At 35.7% G+C, this 15,947-nt stretch overlaps 1 protein-coding gene across 3 annotated transcripts; it reads left to right on the top strand.

The window, feature by feature from the left end:
• Positions 1–507: 507 nt before the first annotated feature.
• On the top strand, positions 508–13,864 carry LOC306855393 (uncharacterized protein). Of its 3 annotated transcripts, none has more exons than XM_079394091.1 (14): positions 508–736; positions 2,128–2,246; positions 2,327–2,436; positions 3,674–3,837; positions 3,918–4,127; positions 5,146–5,366; positions 6,701–6,841; positions 7,061–7,128; positions 7,222–7,333; positions 8,449–8,677; positions 9,780–9,938; positions 11,568–11,665; positions 11,744–11,866; positions 13,185–13,864. In XM_079394091.1, the coding sequence occupies exons 1-14, from the start codon at positions 731–733 to the stop codon at positions 13,348–13,350; spliced, it is 1,926 nt and encodes a 641-aa protein (XP_079250217.1). In that variant the 5' UTR covers positions 508–730; the 3' UTR covers positions 13,351–13,864. The 3 variants fall into 3 exon arrangements, with proteins under 3 accessions (XP_079250217.1, XP_079250215.1, XP_079250216.1); XM_079394089.1 differs by having other exon boundaries at positions 575–736; positions 2,125–2,246; XM_079394090.1 differs by having other exon boundaries at positions 615–736; positions 2,125–2,246; positions 2,327–2,443; positions 3,681–3,837.
• Positions 13,865–15,947: the final 2,083 nt, after the last annotated feature.

Here is a 15,947-nt window from a genome sequence, read left to right as displayed (position 1 = left end):
TTAATTTAACATTTTAAATTAAACTTCTTACTAAATAAACACAATAATAATCCCCGAACTGTGTGGGTTGTATAACGGTTTCATTTATATACACTCTTAAAAATAAAGGTGCTTCACGATGCCATAGAAGAACCTTTTTGTTTAAATGGTTCCATAAAGAACCTTTAACATCTGAAGAACCTTTCTGTTTCACAAAAGGTTCTTTGTGGTGAAAGAAGGTTTTAAAAAGGTATGGTTCTTTAAAGAACCTTTGACTGAATTGAACCAAAAATGGTTCTTCCATGGCATCGCTTGAAGAACCTTTTGAAGCACCTTTATTTTTAAGAGTCTACACATTCTCCAAAGTTTGATACAGCATATTTCAGTCGTTTTAATTAAAGCCATGTCACCAAAATAGAAGCACTGCAGTAATGATCATTAAAACGAGATGATTTATAAATTATTGAACAGCAAGATTTATCAAACAACCTCTTACAGAGAAAATAATCCAAACAGGAAAAGATCTGAGAAGACAGTGGGTGGAGACGACAATCAAAGGATGTGTTTAGCAGAGAGCAGGTTTAGCAGTGAAGTGGAGAAGAGCAGTGTTTGATCTGGATGTGCTGGTGCTCCCAGCGCTGCCTTCACATGCCCAGTCAACAGAGGAGGAGACACACAAACTCTCTGACAGCACACTGGAACGCTCTTGCATTCATCTGCTGAGGAGGACAGAGCCGAGGTCAGGCGGATAATGGAGGTAAGTTCTGGAACAGTCATGCGATTTATGCAGAATCTGAAGCAGAAAAATAGCATTAAGCTTTGTTTTAAACACAAACTTTGTAGTGCAAACCAGTTCAATGAATTGCTTTTTAAGTAAAAAACATTCAGCAAATTGTCAGCACAAATCATGAGGAGACTTAGTCATTTGTTTGTCATTTGTAACTGTGCTGAGAATTTATAATAGTTGACCATTTTCTAACCAACCTTGATTTTTGGCAGCTCTACAGTAGGCGAAGTTCTTTAAACCATGTGGTTAAATTATATTTCTAGCTGAATACTGAGAAGAACAGTATTGAGGGTTGATTTTCTCACATTGAGGAAGTGCAGTTACAGGAAGTGCCTGTTTCCTCCTGTTCCTCCCCTCAGAACAAAAGGGTGATGTAGAAAACAACAACACCCTGTTTTATATGGCATCTTCATGAGTTGATGTATAAGGAGAGAAAAATGATTTTTTTTTACATTATACAACAATAGATATATTGTTCAAAATGAAGACAAAATTTGATCATTTTTAGTTGTTATTGAAACATGTTTAATGCTAACTCCTCTTAATTTCTAATAAAATTTGCTGTGACATTTCAATTGTCATTGCAAAGAATGAATTTAGGTTTGAGGAAGCACTAGCATTATTTGTTTGTACCTGCCACTTGAGGGCTATTCCCACTGCGCTTAACCCCAGGTTATCTTCATTCTAAGCTTTTAACCCTAGGTATAAGTGCATTTAATATTCACTGACACGTATAGTGATTTCATTATGTGCACAGTGCAACTTTTGATTTATTTGTCTAAGATTTACCAAACTCTGTGACAGTTTGCGTTATATAGTAAATTACACTTTATGACTGGATTCCACAGGAAGAAACTTATAACAAGGTGTTATCATAAATGAACAAATTATTAGTGAACAATTGCAACTAGCAACTTAATGCACATGATATGTTTACTGCCAGACACCTTTGATTTCCTCGTTTTGTGTAATTTTGAGGGAAAATCTGTGCCTTTTGATCGTTCGAGTCACAGTTGCTAAAAGTTGCCAAATAAATCCTGAAAGTCTGAAAATTTGCTAAATCTAGCAACAAAACTGCTATGCAATCAGTGACACTGACATCCCAAATATGCAAATATTTAAATAAATTATGCGCAGAAAACCCAGGATTCCCTCTACCAGAGGTTGAATGACCCGGGGTTAACTTCTTGAAGCGTGAAAAGCCCTTTGGATAGACATTTTTTTATCTAATGGAAGTGTTTCAATACTTTTTTGGGGCCACTGTAGAATGTCAACCCAACCTAACTCAAGTCTCATCTAAAGTAAAGACTGGTTTTGCACATTTTCTTGCAATATTTCACATAAGTGACATGTTCCAGCAGAGATCAGACAGTCTGGTGTCGGCGGAGTCTGAACTGGCGCAGTGTGAGACGGAGGTCAACACTTTACTGAAGATCATTTCTGACCTCAACAGGAAGATGGACTCCCTACAAATACCACGGTAATCCCGGCTTCAAACAACTGCAAACTATATATATATATATTGCTGTACACTAAGTGAAAAGGTCTGTGTTCTCACAGAGAAAGTCCAGTCGGGGTCAGTGGGTGCGTCCCGCAGCAGGGCTCGATGGTGGACGCTGGCACATCATCAGTGGAGTCCAAGACCGAGAGCGTCTGCAGGGACTCAGAAGGCATGTTGTGTTTATACAATGCCTCATCGTCAATCACAGTAAATGCTGTGTCAGAACAGACAGCCTGCTATTTACTGTGCTATTGGTCCTGCCAGACTTTTGTTTCCAAATGCAAAGCTACTTATTAAACTTTAAAATTATTTTCTCCGGGCACATTATAACGTTTCCTACACATGCTAGTCATTTTTCTTCTAAATTAAGATTTTCAGAATTTTTTAGTTGGGAGGAAAAATAACACTAAAAACCAAAAACTTAAGTAATACATGAGTTTTCATAATGGTGTTCTTATCCATGAGTGTTTATATTGGTGCATAAACAACTAAAACGTTATTTTTTTATGATGATGGTAATAATAATAAAATATTGCTAATCTTTTTTTACATAATAATTAATATTCAACTTAATTGATGGTGTTTTTCCACATCTTCTTTTGATTTTTTTTTTGTTTTAATATGAATATGGATGAAGTCAGGAGGAAAAAAATAATACTAAAAACAAAAACGTAGTGAGTAATTTATGAGTTGCTTTCATAATGGAGTGTAAACATCTAAAATGAAATGTGTGGTCAGTTTCATTACTATATTATTTTTAATTGTAGTAGTATTCATCACCGTTATCATTTTTAATGTTTTATTAATAAAATAAAATAATAGTCATAATTTCTAGGAATCTGGATCTTAATAATAATAATTATTAAAGTTATTAGTAATAATAGTTGCATTCAACATCATTAGTAGTGTTTTGCCCATATTCTGTAGATGAGTTTTGTGGAAGAATGAATATGGAAAAATAACACAAAAATTAAAAAACTTATTGTTTTTCTTCATAATGGAGTGCATGCAAACATATAAAAGTTCTTTATGAATAATTTATTTATTATTATTAAATAACTTAACATATAAAACTGAAAAATAAAATATTTCATAATAATAATCATCATTTAAAAAACATTCTACAGAGTAAAGAATGATAATAATTTGATTTTATTAATAAAATAATACATCAAAAATCAGGAATTTGGCTCATAACTAAAAATAATTATAATAAAAATATTAATGTTTATTAATAAAATGACTAATAAAAAAAAAAAAAAATTAAGTTAGTGTTTTTGTCACATTTTCCCTAAGTACTTCAATATTTTGTATGTATTTGTTTACTAAGTGCATCTGAATAATTTAAATATTCCAATAACAATTTGGAAATTTACAACAACAACAAAATCCCTGTTTTTGCGCAGGGGGCAGCAGTGAGCTGTGGAACGAGCTGCAGAAGGTTCTCTCTGCTCTTGAGACGTCTAGTGGTCAGGGGAGGAAAATGCTCAAGCGGCAAACTCAGAATGCTGAGACGATCCAGGCAAAGCATCTCTCTGCAGCCCGGGAGAGCTGGGTTCAGGCCACACAGGTGCTCATGTAGTTCCCTCTGTAGGATGCTGCATGTGCTGTACTCAATCCTCCAGCTCTGATCTGTGTGATCTGCCCCAGGTGCTGGAGGAGATGGAGAGGGATTTGGGGATCTCGTACCCCTCTGCTCTGCCCCCTGATCAGAGACGTCAGTATCAGCAGGATGTTCTCTCACTCTACAAACACAACCAAGACCTCAACGCCTCCTTGAAGAGCCGTCAGGAAGAGCTTATGGGTGCCGAAAGAACGATGACGGATCTTGAGGACGAGAAAAAGTGGCTACAGGAAAAGGTTGATAGGGACATTCTTAATCAATCATTAATACAGAAGATTTTTATGTTTTCCTTCAAAAACTCAATTACTAATACAAATCTACTGCCATCTGGTGTAGGACATAAATTACTGCTGCTATAAATAGAAAAATAAATGGAAATATGTTATAATAAAATGATATTAAAATGTGATTTATTTATTATAATAAAAATAACAACAATACTTTTACTGTTTTAATAAAATAGTGATCATGATTTTTAAGAATGTGAATAATAATCATTATTAATGTTATTTTTAATAATATAAGTTAACATAAAAAATCATTGGTGGTGTTTTGCCAATTTTTTCCTTTTTTAATGAGTTTTTTGTAAAAATGGATATGGATGTTAAGAAGAAAAACAACACTAAAATAGTTTTCTTCATAATGGAGAATAAACATCTAATTATAATATATTATGATATTATATCCTAAATTATATTATAATAATGTAAACATGTAATAATAATAATATTTATTATTATTATATATTAAAATAGCTTTTTCTACATAATAGACTGAAGAATAATAATTATAATTTTAAGAATAACTGTAGAATTGCCATCTGGTATAGGACATAAATTAATGGTGCCATAAACAAACATATAGTGAATTAATAAAAATATATTAAAATACGATTTCATACTCTATAGTCCATATGCAACCGCAACATTAAATTATATTTAAACTGTATATCAGTGACACACCTCAATACTTATTAATATTAAATCATATAAAAATGAATTAATATACAATTATATACTTATTCATATTAAATAGTAGCTTTAACCCTTATATTGTGCATCTTTTTTTTAGCAATAGAATAATGTGTATTTATATTAATTAACTGATAAACCAAAACAATCTTTAATGTTTATTATTACACATACAAAACTGTTTTTTGTTTAATTAAAAGTTTTAAGTCAAAAAGTCTTTAATGTTGATTAAAAAAAAGACTATAATCAGTCAATAACTTCTTCTGAACTCATCTTTTGGCAGGTGCTGGACCTGAAGAGGAAATGGCTGTATGGAGTGAGCCGTTCTCCACCTATAAGTCCTTCATTGTCCTCCAGTCGAACTTCAAGCCCTTGCTTTTCCTCTCCTCCATATCCTGGATCCCCGCTGCTGTCCCACAAACTACCCAGCTCCAGGCCGGACTCCCCTTCATCTCCCTGCACCGTTGATTCAGTGCTGCAGGCTGAGATCCAAAAGCTGCAGAGGTGAGATATTAGTAGCTTTATTCCTCTATACTGACCTCGTATTATGACAACAAACCCCCCCCCCCCCCCCCCCCCCCCCCCCTAAAATATTGAGCTGCGGTTCTCATGCAGGGGACACAGGTTTGAGTCCATCTGGATAAGGTGTTCTCATTGGCTATACAGTTGCTAGGGCGTTCTGGATGGTTTGAAGTCTTGGTAGCTTCAGAAGCTGTTAAAATGAACAGAATCCCTTCTTCCAAATATCCCTGAAACTGATTCAAATATAGAATCTTGTGAATATACAACTCAGAGCAAGTTAATGTGCCTCAATTTCACCATTTCAGTGCATTTTTATCGCTCAGACAAGTACGTTTCTATGCAATTGTTTTGACTGAGGGAAACAAGCTACATTTCTATTTTCAATATTATTAGTTCTTCAGACATTCTTCTTTAAGTACAATAAGTATCAGCCTTATGGGACTCACACTTGGCTTACAACCATTGAAAATGGGTAAAATTCAACTGTTTGGTCACACTGGGATCCCTATATCTCCGGGATGGAACCATATAGGGCCTTAAAATAAAAATTTCAATAGAAAAATTAATTAAGAACCAGAACCTTAAAGCATATTAAGATATCTCACATATTAAAAAAAATAAAAAATGTATAGCACTTGGACAGGCGTGTTCAGTGCAGTTGTTTGGTTGAGGGGAAGCAAGATGCATTTCTAGTTTCAACATTATTTGTTTTTCAGACATTCCTCTTTAAAATAAAAAATAAAATAAAAATCAACTATATGCAAAGTGACCCACATTTGGTTTTTGACCACTATAAATGTGTACAATATAACAGTTTACACATTGAAATCCTTATATCGCTGGAACTACTAACCATAAGGCGTCTAAAATGAAGATATTAGAAGAAGAATTGTTAAGAACTAAAATCTAAAAGGGCATTAAGATATCTTTAATACTTCTTGAGTTACACGCATGCAAACTTCAGGTAAAGATGAAAAGTGATTATTATCATATAATGCAACAAAAATTGCCAAAGTCAACAGATTTTACTAATAGACCTACCAGTCTTGGTGTATTGTATATTGTATATTGGTATATTTACCCCCGTTATTTGGATTCAAATCTCAAGTTAAAGTCATCCACAAAATAGTGGATTACTCAGAAAATATACATCCATGAAAGGTAATATTTTGGCTATCATAAAATGAACTAAATCAAAAATTTGAGCCAGGGAAGTTTGTAAAATTGGGTTGTTATTTCACCGACCCCTTATCCCTAATTATTGAATAATGTTTGAATGCTGGATCTCTTCTGACAGGTGTGTTTTCTCTGAGCAGGTGTCTGGAGCGTCTGAAAGCTAGGAATGAGCGTCTGAATGCTGCACTGGTCAGAAGGAAAGGAGAATCGGAGCAGCTGAGCATGAGTCTTAGCCGACAGGAGGCAGACAGCTCGGCTCTACACATGGCTCTGGCATACTGGTGTGTGCTGTTGTCTTCACCTCTGTTTCACACTGCATGAGCGTAAAATCCCCACTGATCCCGGATAAGCGCTTAGTCACTTGTATATCTCACAGTCGTTTCTAAAACTGATCCTGAAAGTGTTTTCTTGATTCTTTTTGACATTGTAAACCTTGACCTTTGGCCTCGAGGAGCATACGTGTGTGAGTGGTATGCTGACAATGGCTCTTTGATTGACAGTGAGGAGTGTGAGGAGGCTTACGGTGACCTGATGTCCCTGTGCGAAGCCAAAAAACAACAGAACACAGGTGCAGCACACTCTTTGAATTACAGCTCATGTGGCACATAAACACATTAAAGTACAACCACGCACGTATAAATACAACATTTTTATCTTTCAGAAACAATTAGGACACCCCAGCCTGACCTCTCAAAATCAACTGAGGAGAACTTGGACAAAGGCGAGTCATCCTCCAGTCCACCAGGAGGCTCTGCAGAGACCAAACCAAGCAGGTTGTTGTTTTATATGCAATCCTTTTAGGTGTGGGAACATATAATGTTGCTCAATTTCCACGTTGTTTCTTAATACGGCTTAGGTGTTTCCAATAACAGCGTTAAATGCAAACCAACAGTTACACAGGAGAACACAGATTACTTTGTTTTAGGGTTGTCAGTTGATTAAAATGAAAAATGAAAAACATGAATCCTTCTGAACCTGCTGTGAATTTTTCCTATGAATATATTTTCTTTTTCCAAATGTGCAATCTGAATGATAATTAAATGAATTACTAACCTGCAGCAGTCTAGTAGTGCTCATCATCTCATTAACACTGTTTTAAATGAGTTTGACAGATAAACAGGATTTGCTTGTCTGTCTTATTTCAGACTTTTAAAACAGACTGAATGAATGCAGTACCTGCCTTAAAGAAATGCAACGATGCTAATCATATTTAATTGTAAACCGTGTCACCAAAGTACTCTGAGAAGGATCTCAAAAGCTTAGGGTGGCATTTGAGAAAGGAGCTATCTGGGGTTGCACCTCATTTTGCTTGCTATCTGTCCCATGTTGCATGCATTTTTAAGGATAGTGCATTGAAAATTATAGGTTGTGTGCCGATTCCATACTTCTGCTATGCACTTTGAGAGTATACGAGTAAATACATGCTTGTGAGTTGGAATAGTACTGTATGTAAGTATTGGGACACTAAAATGTCATAACATTTTATTTCGATATGACAGCGGCCTTTGTTACATTACTGTTTGCATGAGTAAGTGTTACCATCTAGCTATATTTTTTAAACATAAAAGTCATAGGTTTTTTTATTCTTAACTTCAAGCTTAATTGAATAGTTTAGCCATTTTATAATCCCTCTGTTTCTTTAGTGCATTACATGGATAAATATCTCATCTGCACACCTACTAGTTTCAATGAAATGCAGCTTGAGTGCAATTATCTCAACAAAGCTTTTCGGTCCTAATTAGATTAATTACACTGGCTTAACATGCAATTACCTTCCCAAACCAATTCAATCAATCCACTTATTTTGGTCTGATAATGAAACAGACGTCATCTTAGATCTGAAAAGCCTCTGTTATTCTTTCTTTCTCCCTTTTTCCGTAAACTGCAGTTTGTTGGAGGAGGAGTTTGAGGACAAGTCTGGTGTACTTCTGCAAAGGATCTCCAGGCTGAAGCAGGACAGGGCCGCTGTGTGTATCCCGCAGCAGGGCAAAGCAGGAGAGGGCAAGATCAGTCCCGACACTGGCACGCTCACAGGGGTCAGAGGTCGTGCCAGTTCACTTTCCAAAAACATCAAAGAAGAGAAAGCAGCTCTGCTGTACGAGCTGGTGACAGTCAGGGTGAGCCATTATGAAAAGTTTACCCCTATTTTATATATTCAGAACCAGTTTTAACACTTGCATGTCAGTTTAAAAAAAGTTTGTCCTTAGAGGACAAAACCTCCATACCAATAAAACTGTCATAAAATATTGTATATTAATATATTTTTTTCTGTTTTCACTGATATACTAACATCAGTCCTGATCATATAACTACCAAAAATGCATTAATTTTAACCCTTTAAATGTCAGTTTGTTTACATAGGCTAATGATTTTTATTTCAGTAAGTCTTTAGTGATATATCAATAAATATGTTCATTGATTCAAAGTATACTGAGCACACTGAGTCCGAAATTCTTGTCTAAAATTTTCGCACGTTAAAAAATAAATACAATCTAACGTTATGTCAATCACGTTTACACACTGCCTCCGAAACTTTCGTCCGTGGCCAGGTTCGATTTTCTGAATTTTCATAGCAAGCATTTTGATTCAATGTGCAAGGACCTTAAGTATGAAATAAATGTATTTTAAATATATTATAGTTATTCTCTAGGGCATAGTTTTTTTTTAGGGTAGCAAAAACATTACACAAAAATAGCTTAATAATGCATCATAATTAGTGTCAGATTAAAGAAAAAACATTCACACAAACACACTCCTTACAAACATGCAAAACACACTCTGATACCGATACCAATACACCCCACACAATTATAATTACATAATTTAAATTCAGTTGGCTTTTTAGCAGAAGCAGTCAACAGCAAAAAATGATGCCTTTCCAACAATATTAAAGCCTATTAACAAAGAAAGCATGAATGTATGCTTAAATAGCACTGGGATTAAATATTACAGTATTAATGGGTTTCAAAGGGGACATTTTTGTCCTATAGGTACAAAAAATAGACGCAGGATCATGTGTAAAAGAGATGTATGAAAGGAAATGAAATATTAAAATTCCAATAAAAATACACAATTTATGCAGTTTGCGTTAACAGCCAAAATGGCAAACAGAAATGAAAAAGACAAAAATGTCCCTAAGGATGCACAAACGATGCACTCATATTATGATGCAATGCAGTTTTATCATGATTACTCATAACATGATTAAATTTTGTGCAGGAGGAGATGTCAGAGATGCGTGGGTATCTGCGGCTCCTGGAGAAAGAGAGGCGGTGTCTGGACTCGGCTCTGATGGTCCAGAGTGCCCAGGATTCTGCTGGTTCTCTGATCCTGGACAGTCTGCGAGATGAGCTGGGGGAGAGGAGAGCCACTCAACAGGTGCTTTGAAATGTGTCGCTAGTGTGTCAAAAGTTGATACATTTGAAAAACTATAACTATAACAGCCTTTCCATAGCACTGATAGTACCAATCTGGTACCTGCTTATATGCATCTGGGTCATTCCGTATCAAATCAACCACATTTCAGAAACTTCCCCGGCTCAAATTTTTGATTTTGCTAATATTTTTTCTGAAGAAAGATAAGAATGTGTAGTGATGAAAGCCAAAATATTAAATGTCATGCTTTTTTGCAGAGGGGGGTCAAAATGGCAATTTTCACCTGAGATTCAGAGCCAATTTAGAGGAGGCTAAAATGACTTCAGAAAGATGGCAGCATCATAATGTTACTTTTACACAGCGATTGGCAGGTCTGTTAGTAAAATCTGTTGACTTTAGCAATCTTTGTTGCATTATGTGCCAATGGTGACTGTTCAAATATGGGGAAAGAGCACTTTTCACCTTTTTTCTCCAAAGTTTGCAGGCCTATAACTCAAGAAGTCTTAAAGATATCTTAATGCCCTTTTCGATTTTCGGTCTTAACAAACTTTTCTTTTGGTATCTTAATTGTTAAGGCCCTATATAGTTCTATTCCAGAGATATTGGGATCTCAATATGGCTCCTGGGGTAAATAGTTAAATTGTACACATTTTCAATGGTCAAAAACCAAATATTGATCAATTTTCAAAAATATGATAATTCTTTTCTTTTAAAGAGAAAGGTCTGAAGAACAAATAATGTTGAAAAAACAGCTTCTGTCAAAACAGCTACATTGAACCGACCTGTCCAAGTGCCATAAATATTATTTTTACCAAGTTTGCGTGCCTATAAGTCAAGAAGTATAAAAAATATTGCAATATGAATAATAAAATAAAATCAATAAAATCTCAAATTTGAACAGGGGACCTCTGTTTGAGTTGACACGGTATGGCCCATCTGTTTTAAATGCTACCTTGTGTGAAGCGCATCAATGGTTTCTATTTATAACAGGGTTGAGCACTGTAGCCAATCGTTGACATGTTTGTTGAGCACATGAACCCAATGACAAATCAGAGGTGTTTAAGTCAGAATCCATTGAGTTTGTTCAGCATGCGTGCTCACAAATTGTTTCACTATAACCAACAAAGTATAAACACGATACAAGTAAGAGACTGATTGTGCATTATAAACAGGAGTTTTCACTCAGTCAATGAGCTCCTGCTGAATTCCGGCTGAACCGATTTGATTATAATGGGAGCGTTCTTTACTCACTTTCTGTATAAACCCATTCATAATTTGAATAAAAGTTTTATTTTTCATGCTGCTATGTACACACTGCAAAGTTTCAGGAGTGTTAAAATGCAGGACTGAATCTGAAATTGCGATGTTTGCCATAACCACAGCAATTGACGAGACAAAAACAATCTGATGTGTCAAAATAGACCTGTCCATTAAGTCTTGCAGTGTAAATGCAATAGACCTGTAGGCCATCCTCCAGAAGCAAAATTGGACACCCCTGGGATTGGAAATGTACTATTATGTTTGTTTGTTTGGTCAACAGAAAGTTGTGAGTTACAGTGTGTCAAACTGCCAGATGATTCATCTATGAAAAGCTTCGGAAAAACTGAAAAGTGTACCTTGTCTTGGTTGTAGAGAATTGCTGAAAATTTGGCAAAACTAGAAGGTGGAGGGGGAATTCCTGCTCCTCGAAATCACTTTATTCTAAGAGAACTACAAACAGCACTGTCAAGGTAGGAAAAGACACCAAAAGACATCAGACTCTCATGAAAAAGACTCTTTACTTATGGATGTTCCACTTCCTGTTGCAGGGAACAGTCACTGAGGAAGAGAGTGGCAGCTTTACGTGAGTCGCTAGACTCGGCGCTCGCAGACAGCACTACTCAGAGAAGGATCAACAGAGAGGAGATTGCACGTCTCTCCCGCTACTACACGTAATCCAAAAACACATCACAACTCTATCATTAGCAGAAGAAGTAGAGTATATACAGTCATATGATTGTCATAGTAACAGCTTGTATAGTCACATGATCAACAATTCTGACAAATATGTAACAGAGGCTAGCTGGTAAGAGTTGTAAAGTCAAGTCACCTTTATACAAAAAAGAATGTGTCAAAGAAGCTTCACAGAGATAAATAGGAAATAGCAGAATCGATTTTGGAAACTCCGTTATGAAGACTGTAAAGCAGCTCTTAACCATGTTGAAAAAACAGCATATGCTGGTTAGGTATGTTTGGAAGCATGGTAGCTGGTTTGAGCTGGTTTAAGCGGGTCCTTAGTTGGTCCTGAGCTGATTATAAGCGTATAACTAGGGCGTTATAAGCAGGACGTAACAGTGTCATTATTTAACTCAAGTCAGTTCAATGTTGGTTCAGTTCAGATCATGACTTCCGTTTCTCTTGATTTAATAAACATAATCGTTTGTGATGTTTGTCTACTGTTTATTTATCTTAAAAACGTTTAATTTTAATTTGGCATTATCTTGCATTTGTAACAAGCCTCTGTAAGCTTGTGTGGTTGCCAGATTTCAGGAGTTTAAATCCCCCAAACAGAGCTTTTTTCATCAATCGATACACTTCCTGCCCAGTGGTTTACTGAAACTTCCCAACCTGGTAACCATGCGCATGGACTCTCTCTGCATTATTGAAAAATTGCTGATGAGCTGAAAACACTGGTCAATTATTTATCGATCTATATTGAGATATTCTGCTCAAATTAAAGTGTAAAACAGCCAGTCTGTTTTCTTTTACACAGTTGTTTGCACTGTTTGCTTCGACTAAATCTGTGAGCAAATTATGTGAGTTGATGTTCTCTTGATTTGTGCGTATGTGATTGGATTTTTGTGCAAAATAATCATAACCATTTATCATTTATTGTGCAGCCTTAATTAAAGCTGTGCAGGTAAACCCCACTCACCTGGCCTCATGAGGCACACTAGCAGCTCACTCTAGTGGCTACAGTCTTTAGAGTCCTTGTTAGTGAGCCTGATTCCCATGTCAGTCTGTGTTGATTTGAATCTTATTTGGAACGGTGCAAAAACACCAATTTATATTGGTGCCGTGACCCGGATGGGAGCAAGGTCTTTGGCATCCTTGTTAATGCATCCAACTCCAGTTAACGCTGGTTTGTATCCAGCTCAGACTTGTATAAGACCAATGACAATAGTTACAAAAAGTTAGCTTTATTTGTGTACTCTTATATGTCAACAACTCATGTATGCTAGAATAATCACAATAATCTTTTTCCAACAGTAAAGTTTCAAGGACCTACAGAAGTTCTCGAAAGAAGCACCAGGAGCAGCTGTGGCGACTGGAGAAGCAAATCTCAGTCATGAGCGAACGTCATGCTAAAGAAGAGGCCGAGCTAAGTGCTACACTAGTAGCTATGGAGTGGAAGAGAGAGGAGACAATACTTTAGACAGTGCAGTCCTTCTTAGTATAATTTTATTGACAAACATTTCTGAAAGCTAATGATGAACATTGATTTTGAGTGAGGGGCTGGGTTTAGAAACACTGAGCATCATTGACCTACAAAAATAAAATTGCAACTAAAATTGCAGCACTAGGATGCTGGTTTGCTGGCTATACTGACTCCTGTTGGTGTAGAACACAAAAGTTTGATTACTGACCTGATTGTTGGAATACTATTCAAAGGCAATATTATTAGCCATTTTGCTGTGAATGTACATCATGTAAGTAGCCAAGTGCAAAAGTATAGCTATTCTAGTCCTTGATATTACTAATATATCTCTATATCATCATGTCAGTGTACATCATTTTTCAAATATTTGCTTGCAAGTATTATTCCTTTCTATTTGTACAGATATATAGGCTTATTATGTAAATTTTGTTTATCATTTTAAAGTTTTTTTGTTTTTTTTACATGATGAATAAAACAGTTACAGTTTTGATGTAGTTTAAAAACTACTGTGACCTGGTAGTTTTCTGTATGAAAGCAGGCAGCAACAACAACAACAGGTGTATGCGCATAAGAAAAACATTACATCATTGAACAATTCACTATCACATTGACAGATATCGCTATACAAATGTTGTATTATAGTTAAAGTGCCCCAATTATGCCATTTTTAAGGTTGTTTTGGGAATCTCCTATAATAGGTTTACTGGCATGCAAGATCATAAACGCTGTCGTTTTCTCAAAATATGTTTAAATCACACCTGACTTTCTAACAATTCTTATATGATTTGTTCGAAGCAGTTCAAAGTTTTAGCCTCTCTAAACACCTCCTTTCTGTGAGCCTACTGTGCTCTGATTGGTCAGATGGCCTATTCTGTTGTGATTGGTCTATTGCGTACAACGTGTCAGAAACGATACGCCCATTGTTCCATATATTGAATGCTCGATGGAAAATATAAATATCAATTATTTATATTTACAGGTTGTGATTCAGTGGAGTCAAATAAACTAGGTCCTGAGCCATCTTTCAAGGGCAACTGTTTTGTGAATCCCACATTTAGAGAAGCAGAAACGCAAAAAAAGATTGGGATTGTACTGCTGCATTTTGTTTTAAAGATGTCATCTGTACACAAAACTTTCCAAAAATGCATAGAAAACTATTTTCACAACATACAACATTGTTGTTTACACATACCCTAAAATTGAAATAGAAATTAGGAACTTTATTTAAATGAACACATAACAGAATTCCTAAAACTAACACGAAATACAATTTAATTGAAATATGAATTATAGTAGCTCAATGAACACTGCGTCGTAACTCTGACCTCCTTTTGTCCAATCCCTCTTCACGATCAAAGCAGCTGCATAATCCTTTTCATTTAAAAGCATTTTTTCCTTGTGAGTCTCAGGAAAACAGAGATCAAAGAAAATGGGTCAGTGTGTGCTAGAGGTGGTGTGTCTTTCCCAGTGCGGGTCACTCTTCCTGTGAAGATTCGGCCTTGCCGTCGCTTTCACAGTAGAAACGGGGGGAAGGGAGGGACACACAATAGAGAGAGAGGTCACAGGAACCTGAATTGCACGTTTGTCTTCTCTTTCACTGATCCATGTCTTTCAGTGCCGCCCGGGCCAGCTGACTGCAGCTGTGGCAAAGGTTGAGTGTCACACCCCCGGGGTTAAAGGATTTGCTCTCTGTTGCAGGAGCTGCTGAATAAAGGGGGTCACGGGGTCACGATAAACACAGACTCTGTCCTGAACACGCCTGCTGGGAAAGATCCGAGTTTTAGTGATCGTTTGGATAAAGATAATGATTACGTCTCCTATATCCTCAACAAACTGCTGAAGTGATGTGCAAATGTCATACTGAATGATGAGATAATCATTCTTGCTTCTCCATAATCATTAAAATAATTACCCACAATATTGTGGTGATCACACTCACATTTTTCACCTGGGAGACAAACAAATTGGGAAAAAATCTTGTAGACTTAAACTGAAGGAAGGACCTGATCTATACAGGTCAACATCTTGGTATAGTACTAATATGTACACTTTAGGCATTAAAAATATGCCCCCTTTACTAGTAAAAAAGGTAAAAAGGTGTACTTTTTCAAAGGTACCACCCCAGTGACAGCTTTTGTACCTTTTTTCTGAGAATATATGAGGAAGACTAATTTAAAAAGTGTGATTTCTATACCTGAAAAAAATTTAAATACATGAAATCCTAATATATATATATATATATCATGTCAGGTAGAAATGGTAAGAATAGTAAAAAAGAAAAAAAAAAAAAAAGGTTTAAAAAACCCTACCCATAAAATCACAAACAACTGGAAGTGCCATGTAAATTAATTAAATATATAAAAATATAAAAATTCCTAAAACTTCTGGAATCCTGAAATGTTATGAATTGTAATTAGAATTATTTTATTTATTTATTATTATAATTTTTTTTTTTTTATTTAGGTTTTTTTTTCACTACAGAAACTAGGAATAGATTAAAATATGATATAATAATAATAATAATAAGAAAATCCCTTACCTATGACAAATTGCAACCATCTAAAACCAGAAGTCTAGTCAGGACCAGACCAACC

Source organism: Barbus barbus (assembly GCF_936440315.1).
Source record: "Barbus barbus genome assembly, chromosome: 35".
NCBI lineage: Eukaryota > Metazoa > Chordata > Actinopteri > Cypriniformes > Cyprinidae > Barbus > Barbus barbus.
Note: the sequence above shows the minus strand (reverse complement) of the source record. Positions and strands in the feature narration are given on the sequence as shown.

What these genes read in the sequence shown, in the direction of transcription:
- LOC306855393 (XM_079394089.1), top strand. An exon ending in GCTGGGTTCAGGCCACACAG is followed by an intron (nt 3,838 to 3,917) that starts GTGCTCATGTAG and finishes GATCTGCCCCAG; the next exon opens with GTGCTGGAGGAGATGGAGAG. An exon ending in CAAAAAACAACAGAACACAG is followed by an intron (nt 7,129 to 7,221) that starts GTGCAGCACACT and finishes TTTATCTTTCAG; the next exon opens with AAACAATTAGGACACCCCAG.